Source organism: Megalobrama amblycephala, linkage group LG3 (assembly GCF_018812025.1).
Source record: "Megalobrama amblycephala isolate DHTTF-2021 linkage group LG3, ASM1881202v1, whole genome shotgun sequence".
Lineage (NCBI taxonomy): Eukaryota > Metazoa > Chordata > Actinopteri > Cypriniformes > Xenocyprididae > Megalobrama > Megalobrama amblycephala.
The window spans coordinates 8185954-8198438 of record NC_063046.1 but is presented as its reverse complement, the minus strand read 5'-3'; the positions used below and the strand labels follow the sequence as shown (position 1 = coordinate 8198438).

Sequence of the window (12485 nt, the reverse complement as noted above, 5' to 3'; positions counted from 1 at the left end):
AATCACCTTGCGTGAATCATTTAAATACTCTCCTCCCATAAATTTTACGTCTGAAAGTGAAGCTCCTACAAATGCATGTGCAATAAGTTCAGCTGCAAAAATAACCTTGTCCACGCCTTTTTAGCGCTATTTTTCCACTGCGTGCCTTTAGTAAATCCTGACACTAGTCCATGCCAAAAGAGGGATTGCGCTGGTGCAAGCTTTTAGTAAATCAGGCCCCTGATATTAAAGGGATAGTTCACCCAAAAATTATCCCATAATTTATTCACCCTCAAGCCATACTAGGTGTATATGACTTTCTTCTATTAGACAAACACAATCAGAGTTATATTATAAAATATCCTGGCTCTTCCAAGCTTTATAAAGGGAGTGAATGGGGCTCAAGATTTTGAAAAGTGCATCCATCCATCATAAAAGTAATCCATACGGCTCCAGGGGGTTAATAAAGGCCTTCTGAAGCGAACCCATGGGTTTTTGTTAGAAAAATATCTTTAAAACTTTATAAACTATAATAACTGGCTCATTAGATGGCTGTACGCATCGATTTATGGCGAAAGAGTAATCTCTGACACAATGCAGGACTTATTGACGAACAGGATAGAGCAAAACAAAACACAGATCACCAATTAGAAGTCTAAAACAAGAATTTTTAAAAGAGAAATGTTGGAGGATTTCGAAACAAGAGAAGAGGAGCTTGAATTTGTTGCCCAGCACTATGTGTTTGAAACGCCAGAGGCGTCTAAGCTTACGATACTCCTACATCCTACATTATACATCGGGTCAGAAGTTACTCATTTGGCGTAAATCGATGCATACGGCCGTCTGCCGAAAGCTAGTTATTATAGTTTATAAAGTTTTAAATATGGATATTTTTCTTACAAAAACACATCGCTTCTCTTCAGAAGGCCTTTATTGACTCCCCTGGAGTCCATTTATGATGGATAGATGCACTTTTTGGGATCCTTCACTACCATTATAAAGCTTGGAAGAGCCAAGATATAATTTAAAGGTGCCATCGAACGTTTTTTTAGCAGATGTAATATAAGTCTAAGGTGTCCCCTGAATGTGTCTGTGAAGTTTCAGCTCAAAATACCCCATAGATTTTTTTTTTATTCATTTTTTTAACTGCCTATTTTGGGGCATCATTAGAAATGCTCCTTTAAATCACGCGCTCTCCGCCCCCGGAGCTCGCGCTTGCCTTAAACAGCATAAACAAAGTTCACACAGCTAATATAACCCTCAAAATGAATCTTTACAAAGTGTTCGTCATGCATACTGCATGCATGCGTCGGATTATGTGAGTATTGTATTTATTTGGATGTTTATATTTGATTCTGAATGAATTTGGGGCTGTGATCCATGGCTAACGGCTAATGCTACACTGTTGGAGAGATTTATAAAGAATGAAGTTGTGTTTATGAATTGTACAGACTGCAAGTGTTTAAAAATGAAAATAACGACGGCTCTTGTCTCCGTGAATACAGTAAGAAACGATGGTAACTTTAACCACATTTAACAGTACATTAGCAACATGCTAACGAAACATTTAGAAAGACAATTTACAAATATCACTAAAATATCATGATATCATGGATCATGTCAGTTATTATTGCTCCATCTGCCATTTTTCGCTATTGTCCTTGCTTGCTTACCTAGTCTGATGATTCAGCTGTTCACAGATCCAGACGTTAATACTGGCTGCCCTTGTGTAATGCCTTGAACATGAGCTGGCATATGCAAATATTGGGGGCGTACATATTAATGATCCCGACTGTTACGTAACAGTCGGTGTTATGTTGAGATTCGCCTGTTCTTTGGAGGTCTTTTAAACAAATGAGATTTATATAAGAAGGAGGAAACAATGGAGTATGAAACTCAATGTATGTCATTTCCATGTACTGAACTCTTGTTATTCAACTATGCCAAGATAAATTTGATTTTTAATTCTAGGGCACCTTTAATATAACTCAGATTGTGTTTGTCTGAAAGAAGAAAGTCATTTACACCTACGACGGCTTGAGGGTGAGGAAATCATGGGATAATTTTCATTTTTGGGTGAACTATCCCTTTAAAATGCATTTTTGTCACTCTGATCACAATTAGAAAATGCTAAATACAGGAGTAAACTGGGTCTAAAAGTTTTGAGCTTGTCCACTTTTGACCCGTTCAACCAGGTTGCTTTTGTAGTGCAGATGCTCATGTGCTCAAACACCCATGAAGTTATTTGACATATTTTGAAAAAGCCCACCAAAAATCTTCACTAAGACTACAATCGAATCTACCATTCGCTTCCTTTCCAGCTCGCTCGCAAACAGCATAATGGCTTCATTTATTCAATCAATCGAATTTGTGCGCTGTACTCGGCGCTTCTACGAAAGTGATGCAGAGTGTGACAAAATAAGAGGGGGATGATCTTGACAAAATCCAAACACAAGTGGTCATAGGAGACGCATTTTGAGACCAGGTGTAAATGGTAATATGCCTCGAATGACCACTTGTGACCGGATCACTGAAAACGCATCTTAATACCAGGTGGAAACGGGGCATAATGGTACTCTGACGCAACAATGCATGAAATCAAGCTTACTCGGCTAGAAACAACAAGCATTCAAGTACTTGCGTAGACCCACTAACAGTTCTCATTTTTTGACCCTATTTTGTTTTATACACTTATTGGAATGTTCTAAAATTGTTTAAACATATTTCCCCTACGCATTTGAACTGATCCAGTCAATTAAAGTGAGCTTCAGTTTTTCATTTATCTGTTTTTTTTTAACAAGACCTCTTTTTTCTGTCACATAACAGCACCCACAGTACATACAGACGACAAAGAGTTCCAGCGAATTTCTACACTGTTCCGAGAAAAACATCAAGAGGTGACGAAGTCCAACACACAACAAGTTCATCCCTCCTTCAACTAGGTATTGCACTGTGGTTGCGATCCTTCCGGATCTTTCCGTACGCTCAGAGGGACGGCACGAGGGAGGTGAGACATAAACATGGCAATAATAGGGTCTGTTCGGGAGATTGTTTTCAGCCGTTTCAAGTTCAGCGATTGAAGTTCCATGATAGAAGTCACCCTGTTCCACGGTCCAGCTGTTCAGAGAACAGTTGAGTTGTCAAACTTTTTCTCAAGGAAGACGAGTCTGTTTACCTCTCTCAGTTTCTCTCCCAGTCTTCTTGGCAGTGCTTAGCCTCTTTTTGGTGGGAAAAAATAAAAGCAGTGAATAAAGGAAGGGTCTCCATAAACAAACTGCAGGAAAAAAATTGAGAAGGGAGAAAGGTAGAGACAGAGAGAGAGAGAAAGATAGTTGGATGGCTTTTGGTACCCGTGTTTAAACTTGTGCATATCAACAGGGTTTTGAAGGTGTTGTTTACTTTTGGTGGGCGGGTCCTTCAAGCTTTGAGAGCGTGCCATTGGGCAACAGCAGTACGCGGATGACTCATCATGTCTTTCCAATGTTTTACCTCTGCTGGGCCACTCTTCCATGAGAGATAGATCTAGAAATGTGGCATGAAAAGAGGAGAATGAGGAGAAGAAGAGGGGGGAAGAAACAAGAACAGGAAAAGATGAGGATTGTGTTTTCCATTAAATTTACCAATAAGGTTATAAAATTTACAATACAATTTTTTTTCCAGAATGAATCAGCTGTTTGAATGAATCGAATGAATGAATCACTCAATGACTTAAAGCCTGTTCACACCAATAATGATAACTATAAAGATAACTATATTAGCGTCCGCACCATCGGATGATATCGCTCTGTTTATTTTAAGCGCGTGCTTGTCTGTCACTTTAAATGCTCCAGCTCGTTACAGCAGGATGGATTCTGATTGTCCGGCAATGTCTTTATCATTCATCAGCTGGATAAATCGTTCTGAAAGTGATTCCAAAGACATCGTTTCTCTGTGCCATTATTATAGATGTGTATATTGAGAATGATTTTTAGATCTACATCTTGATCATTCTCTATATAGTTATCATCTTTGCTGTGAATGGGCCTTTACTCATTTTAGCGCCACCTACTGGCAGTTACAGTTTTTTATTTAGAGCATTATTTCATTAAATTCTATATCGAATCAAATATATTTCTTTCTAAAGCTACTTCTTGTAATGTCTATTTGATGCTTTTCTCATTTAACACAATAATGACTTTAAATGATCTTTTAGGAGTAATTTCTCAGTCAAATGTGATTAGTTTATAATATATATATATATATATATACATTTTTAATGTTTTTAAAAGAAGTTTCGTCTGCTCACCAAGGCTACATTTATTTAATTAAAAATACAGTAAAAAACAGTAATATTGTGAAATATTATTACAATTTAAAATAACTGTTTTCTATTTGAATATATTTCACAAAGTAATTTATTCCTGTGATGGCAAAGCTGAATTTTCAGCATCATTACTCCAGTCTTCAGTGTCACATGATCCTTCAGAAATCATTCTAATATGCTGATCTGCTGCTCAAGAAACATTTAATGTGTACAATTGTACAAAATATTTGTGTACAATATTTTTTTTCAGGATTATTTGATGAATAGAAAGTTCAAAAGAACAGTGTTTATCTGAAATCTAATCTTTTGTAACATTATAAATGTCTTTACTGCCACTTTTGATTGATTTAATGCATCCTTGCTGAATAAAAGTATTCATTTCTTTAATTTCTTTTCCAAAAAATAAAAATAAAAATTCTTACTGACCCCAAACTTTTGAACGGTAGTGTATAATGCTACAGAAGCTTTGTATTTCAGATAAATGCTGTTCTTTTGAACTTTCTATTCATCAAGGAATAAAAAAAGTACACAACTGTTTTCAACATTGAAAATAATCATAAATGTTTCTTGAGCAGTGTGATGGAAATATTTTATGTCAACATGAAATGTACAGAAAATGCAGACTAAGGATGCTTAGGTCAAAGACCAGTCACATGATTAGCTTAGATCATTACAAACCAATCACCAGAACAAATCACAGTGATGAAGACATTGATTTTTACTCAACTGTAAGACTTAAATGTGCATGTATCTTTCTATTCATGGAGACTCACTTGGTTGTTGTGACCAGTGATCTCCCGGCCGTAAATAAAACTTCATTTCTACAAAGAGCAACTTGGAAGTCGTGTCAGGTATATGCTGCGCAGCTAAATAGAAGATCCTACGCTCAAAAGACAACAAAAGTAACAGCCAAGTGTGATTGAGGTAGTGAGGAATAGAAGTACTAAAGATTCTATGCTCAAAAGACAACAAATGTAACAGCCAAGTGTGATTGAGGTAGTGATAGTAGCTTCTTGACGGGACGCCGTCACCATACTTCAGGGAAGTATTGGATTGTATTTTAAGTATTCAAGAATTCAGGGAATTACCACGAGATACTGTAGAATTTTATTAACAACTAGGAGTTGTTTAAATTGTCAGTGGTGAAGTCAGATTGTATTGAGAATTTCCACAACAGTTTTGGCGAGCCTAGCCAGGAGGCCTGAGGATCTTCTCCCTTCACCGACGGGAAAGGGAAGCTTTTTTTCTTCCTCTTTTATCACTGATTTAAATCACAAGAGGAGACATTTTCCTCATATTTCAAACTGACCAAAACCCGTCGGAGGAGGGGGACAAATCCTTTCACGGCCTCGAAGAACTTGTAAGGTAAGACAGACTACAACTTGCTCTTTGTTTGAATGAAATAATAATTATAATAAAAATAATAATAATAATAACAACAATTCTGAAATATCAGAACTGAGATCTCAGGTATAGAATTATATGAATGAAATAGATTAAGAAATATCCCATATCCTAAGAAAATATAATAAAAAATTGTAGTTTGATATTGTTTTATATATTGATGTATCACCGAGTATGATACTGCATTGAATGTCTGAAATTGGGTGACCAAGATAAAAAAAGAAAAGAAAAGAAAAGAAAAGGAAATGTTGACTATTTTTTTGTAATATTACACTTTTGTATAGAAACTCTATTCCTACTCAAACAGGAATCAGGGGAATTGTAGAAATACATTGAGGCACTGAAAAAAATAATAATAACACTATCACTACTGTTTTCTACATTTCTGCAAAGAAGAATTGCTTAAATAGAATGGGGAATTGCTGTGGTAAACCAGATGTGGTCCTTGAATTGAAGGGACCCTAAAAAAAAAAAAAAAAAAAAAAAATGGAATTTGAGTAATGGACAAATTGAACAGATACAATAGTGGACAAAATTGACAAAAGGGTTTTTTGACTGATGCGGTACTCTGAGTGTTTCAATTCTAGAAGAAGCCAGAAAGCAGTTGCCTTCGAAGCAGCAGAAGCAGGTAGACTGGATGCTGTTCAACAAGTGGGAGAGAGAAGCAGAGCAGTGGGCAGAGCAACAGAAACTGCAAAGAAAATGTCCCACAGAACCTGCAGCTCTTAACGCAGTGCAAACCACAAAGCAGAATCCGGAAAAGGAAGATATGGATGTGGAATGCGTAAGCCATTGTCCCCCTCTCTACAGACTCTTGACTGATCAAAGTGTCCAGGCAGCTGCAACTGAGGAAGCAAAGGTCCCTTCTGCCCCAATCAATGAAAAGGAAAAGATTAAACCTGATGACAGTGACACAGAGACTGATGAGCCACTGGCATTGCTACAGGAGGAGGTAAAAAAAAAAAAAAAAAAAAAATCAAATTGCAAGAGAGAATATTCAAAGGAACTTTTGCTTCATCACTTCCTTTCAAAAAAAAAAAAAAAAAGTGATGAGAAACATAACAACAAGATCCAAGGCCAGACTGGGGAGTCGAGAAGCATGGAGAAGGCCTTGTCTTTTCCTGGAGAAGGAGAGCCTAAATGGGTGGAGCGAACTTAGAACTCTTGGAACTTAGAGGAACTTTCAAATGTGGCTGCTGCACGTCTGGACCTAGAAAAGGGTGTGGAGCAGTTTATCAGAGCAGAGGAGAACATTGATGCCACATACAGACCCACAGGCCGAGACTGGGCAGCTATCTTCAGCAACAAGTTGGCTTTGAAATGGACTGAGGTATGTGGAACTGGTGAAGATGCTTTTAACTCATGCAAGCACTGTAAGAATGAATGCAGGTGCAGAGGTAACTGACACTCCTGGGAAGCAGACTGCTTGGAACAGGATGACTGCCAGAATGAGGCTGGCATACCCCACACGTCTTGACTGGGGTGCAATCACAAAGCAGCTGAAGGGAGTCAAGAAGACCACCAGAATATGCCATCTCCAAGAAACTGCCAAGGTCCATCATATCAGTGGAAAACTGCTGCTGCTGAGTCTGTGATGAAAGAGGACATTGGGCCAAGGATTGCCAAAGAGAGAGGAAACAACATCTCAAACATGAACCATCTTCTCCCTCCCTTTGGTTTCCATCATCAAATGTGAGAGACCATGAAGAGGACAAGGTGAAAGATGGTTTGCCAGTTCCAGGTGACGAACCACAAAATTCCTACGTGCCAGGAGTCCAGGACAGTGGATCTGGGTCAGAGACTTTCGGAGGAAGGCGTGGCACTGTCCGAGGTAGATTGGGCCATGAGATAATCCTGACAATCAACACTGCCATCAAGGTTGACAAGGATGATACCTGGATTCACGTGTCGGACTGCAAACCTCACTAACCTGACAACACGTAAACAGAGCTGAGGAACTACACCTGCTGAAAAGATCTCGCAACATCTCTGAAATGAAAATGTTGAGACATCTGTGGGGCCAGCCAGACAAGCATGGAGTCTGGGATCAACTTTGGGCCAGCAAATGGTTCTGATTTTGTGCAATAACAATTCCAGTAATAATGTTATCTCAATTTTTAGGATCAATTACAAAGTTTGTTTAATGCTTTTATTACTTATTCTGCTTATCATAGCACTTGCAATTTTATGTACTGCTAAATGTATTCATGCATTAATGAAAAAAGTTAATTCAAGAAGTATTAGAAGAGAGCGGGAAGGACTGTATGTACAAATTATTAAGTTGGAGGAAAATGTTTTTCATACTTGGAGAACAGAGAGAGCTGAAGATCAGAGGATTTTAGAAAGAAACTGTATGGGAAGATAAAGGTAAAAAGCAGGTCATTTTATGAGATAATGCAACCGGATTTGAGAATGTGATCGTGTAAAAACGATCAGAGGGGGGAATGTGATGGAAATATTTTATGTCAACATGAAATGTACAGAAAATGCAGACTAAGGATGCTTAGGTCAAAGACCAGTCACATGATTAGCTTAGATCATTACAAACCAATCACCAGAACAAATCACAGTGATGAAGACATTGATTTTTACTCAACTGTAAGACTTAAATGTGCATGTATCTTTCTATTCATGGAGACTCACTTGGTTGTTGTGACCAGTGATCTCCCGGCCGTAAATAAAACTTCATTTCTACAAAGAGCAACTTGGAAGTCGTGTCAGGTATATGCTGCGCAGCTAAATAGAAGATCCTACGCTCAAAAGACAACAAAAGTAACAGCCAAGTGTGATTGAGGTAGTGAGGAATAGAAGTACTAAAGATTCTATGCTCAAAAGACAACAAATGTAACAGCCAAGTGTGATTGAGGTAGTGATAGTAGCTTCTTGACGGGACGCCGTCACCATACTTCAGGGAAGTATTGGATTGTATTTTAAGTATTCAAGAATTCAGGGAATTACCACGAGATACTGTAGAATTTTATTAACAACTAGGAGTTGTTTAAATTGTCAGTGGTGAAGTCAGATTGTATTGAGAATTTCCACAACAGCAGCAAATCAGCATATTAGAATGATTTCTGAAGGATCATGTGACACTGAAGACTGGAGTAACGATGCTGAAAATTCAGCTTTGATCACAGGAATAAATTACTTTGTCAAATATATTTAAATAGTACACAGTTATTTTAAATTGTAATAATATTTCACAATATTACTGTTTTTTACTGTATTTTTAATTAAATAAATGTAGCCTTGGTGAGCAGACGAAACTTCTTTTAAAAACATTAAAAATCTTAGTGGTTCCAAACTTTTGGACTGTACTGTATATCTTGATCATTCTCTATATAGTTATCATCTTTGCTGTGAATGGGCCTTTACTCATTTTAGCGCCACCTACTGGCAGTTTCAGTTTTTTTATTTAGAGTATTATTTCATTAAATTCTATATCGAATCAAATATATTTCTTTCTAAAGCTACTTCTTGTAAAGTCTATTTGATGCTTTTCTCATTTAACACAATAATGACTTTAAATCATCTTTTAGGAGTAATTTCCCAGTCAAATGTGATTAGTTTACGATATAATATAATTTTACCACCCAGCCCCAGTGTGTATGTGTGTGAATGTCCCCGTGACATCGCACCTTGCCTATGACATCATTGCGGCTCAGTCTGTCCTTATCCATGACTGTGATGACGATGGTGGTCTCTCTGAGGACGTGAGCGGGGACATCGAAGGGAAAGGACTCATTAAACACGGGGTTCAAACACCTCTTCATCACCACCGTCTTCTTCTTCTCCACTCGTTTATCTTTGTTCATCAGCCACACTTTGACGTAGGGGTCTGAAGCACACACAAACAGTCCACAGTGAGTTGCGTCCAGGAAATCTGAATTCCTCTGATGAATCCTAAATTACATTCTAGATGACTACTGTGCAGATGGCACATTGACAAGGACACTTCATTTCCACAGAAATCCCATAAGCACAGAATATAACTATTACATTTGCATTTATTCATTTAGCAGATGCTTTGCAAAAACACTTACAGTGCATTCAAGGTAAACACATATACAGTGTGTCCAGTGGGAGTTGAACCTATGATGGTATTCTCAGCTGAGCTAAAGGAATATGACCATAACATATAAGGTTATATTTAAGAGGTTTTACAGGTGTATGTTCTTACCGGATGTTCCCCCGATGTCCATGGCTTTGAGATTGCGTGCCTTGATGATGCTCACAGTGATGGTGTTGGCAGTGGGATTGTAACACAGAGACACAAGGAGGTCTCCTCGACTCCCCTGAAGAAATGAACACAGTAAGGTCAGAACCAGACCGGTTAATTCGCTCAAACTTTACTGTCATGCAAGCGTATGGTTCATATGAAATCACAGGCAAAACAGGCAAACTCAAACCTCTTATTTTTTCAAAAGTACTTTTTCAATAGTGGGATTTTCAGTCTTGCTGAATCATACATTTCTATTTTATTCAATAATTTATTATATAATTTTAATGAAAAAACAATATTTTATTTAACTTTACATTGTTGTATATCTCAATACTATATGGTATACCACATTAAATACCATATAAATATTTGTAATTGTACATAAAAATGCATATTTCATAGGATATTTAATTCATGTTCTGGTTGTTATTCCACTCATTACATGATCTATTTCATATATCATATATCTAATTTACACAATGTATTGTAATCTATTTTTGTGTCCACATGTTAAAATATATATGTAATATAAAATATACAAAAAATACATGAAAATAAACTCTAAAATACATTTTATTATTAAGCCAAGTGTCCTGTACTTTAATTGAAAATGTAAAATATGTAATTTAAAACATCAATAAAAACGACCTAGCAAACAAGGAAGTTTGAAAAAATAAAAAAATAAAAAAATAAAAGTTAAACCACTAAAGAGTTAAACCACTATTTTTTAAATTATGTTTGGTCCATCATCTATTCCACTGTTTAATAATTGCATTATAAAAAAATGATAAACTTGAGGTTTGAGTCACCTTTAAAAGGAAAAAAGGGCTTTGTGTTGTTTAGATTTGCAAATATGCAAATTGCATGCATATATAGTGATTTTTTTATTTATATTTGTTTTTTATAACAAATATCAATTATTCTCTACCCTATTAGCATAGATCTCACCCTGAGTGAGCCACACATAGTCCAAATGTTCGTGCTCAAACTTCATATCCACAACAAGTAAGTGTCGCACTTCATATTTTGCGAATGTTTCAAAATAATGAATGTGCTTATAGCATGCTGTACAGCTAATGTGGCTAAAGATGATTATTCTAATCATAATTAAACAAAACGATACTTGTTCTATCTCTATGCAGCATATACTCTCTCTGAAGGGATCCTACTACAGTTCTCATGAGCAATGTATAGATGAAAATGCTCATTGATAAGTTAAATAAAGTTAATTCCGCAACAACTACATAAATTCATCAAATAACCATTCAGAAACGTACTGTTGCATTCTAAAAATTGTAAGTGTATCGTCTTCCTGAGTCTCTTCAACTATATCTGACTTTTATTTTTATTTATATCTGACTTTTTAAGGGTGAACATCATTACCGACAATTTCTGACATTTTGGCTGTATGAGATTCCCAGTAATGTTGTTGTAAAGCCCTCTTCTGGAAAGGGGCCGGGAGCAGCAGCTCATTTGCATTTAAAGGGACAAACACACAAACAGCGTGTTTTTGCTCACACCCAAATAGAGGCAAATTTGACAAGCTATAATAAATGATCTGTGTGGTATTTTGAGCTGAAACTTACTTGACACCAGAGACTTATTGTAAAAAGGGGAATAATAGGTCGCCTTTAAAATACACGTCTAATTGAGGGGAAAACAAAGAAATTAGTTGACATGTTTTCTGTCATGCTTTTCAAAAGACACATGAGTTTTGGTAACAGGACTGAGGAAAATCTGTGCATCCATCTTCCACCTTGCAAAACATTTAATAAAGTTATCTGAGATGGACCAACACATATTTTGAATAGTTAAATATACTGTATGTGTAATTAGATTCAGTTTTATAAAAGATAAAAAAAAGTTTTATAAGTTTTAAAATAAGTAAAATAAGTTTTATTTGGAAGAGTTACAACAAGCAAATGGCACCCATTCTGAGGAATGGCCCATATACACATATACTGTACAAGTTAAAGGTGCTATAGAGGATGTTTTGTTTTATACATTTTTGCAATATTACTTGAAACTGTAATATTAATATTATTAAACTATAATCATTGCCATTACGTTCCTTGTGAGAGATGTGCGCGGATTGGCCCTCTTGGCCAATCATGGCAGTGATTGACAAGCCAGAGGGCCAATCGTTTATGCGATGATGACCAGTGATGGGAATAACAGCGTTATAAATAACGCGCGTTACTAACGCCGTTACTTTTTTCAGTAACGAGTAATCAAACGAATTACTTTTTCTCCCGTTACAACGCCGTTAGCGTTACTGACCAAAAAAATGCCGCGTTACTATAATTGAGCTCACTGAAGCGGTTTTCATCTGAGTAAGCTCTCTCTCAGCCATAGGACCCGCAAAGTTTTTTTCTCTGGTGTGTGCTGCAGTTAGTCATACACAAATATACTTTTAAACTGATAATAATGTATGATGCGCTGTGTGTGTGTCTGTCAGAGCATGCGAGCTGAGCGCGAGCTCAAACCAGAATACCCTTTTTGATGCTTGATTGAAAATATGTGAAATGAGTTTTTTTCTAGTCGACTAGTAGTTGTTCGTTTAAGCTATTAGTTGAC

General features: G+C 36.7%; 1 protein-coding gene across 1 annotated transcript in view; it reads right to left on the bottom strand.

Moving 5' to 3' along the window:
- Positions 1-1976: 1976 nt before the first annotated feature.
- LOC125264411 (synaptotagmin-7-like) overlaps positions 1977-12485 on the bottom strand; it is a 74818-nt gene continuing 64309 nt past the window's right edge. The window contains exons 7-10 of the mRNA XM_048183686.1: positions 9867-9981; positions 9325-9524; positions 3379-3501; positions 1977-3253 (exon numbers count right to left, since the gene is read on the bottom strand). Coding sequence (XP_048039643.1) covers positions 3397-3501; positions 9325-9524; positions 9867-9981 — 420 coding nt within the window. The 3' untranslated portion in view covers positions 1977-3253; positions 3379-3396. The remainder of the gene's footprint in view (positions 3254-3378; positions 3502-9324; positions 9525-9866; positions 9982-12485) is intronic.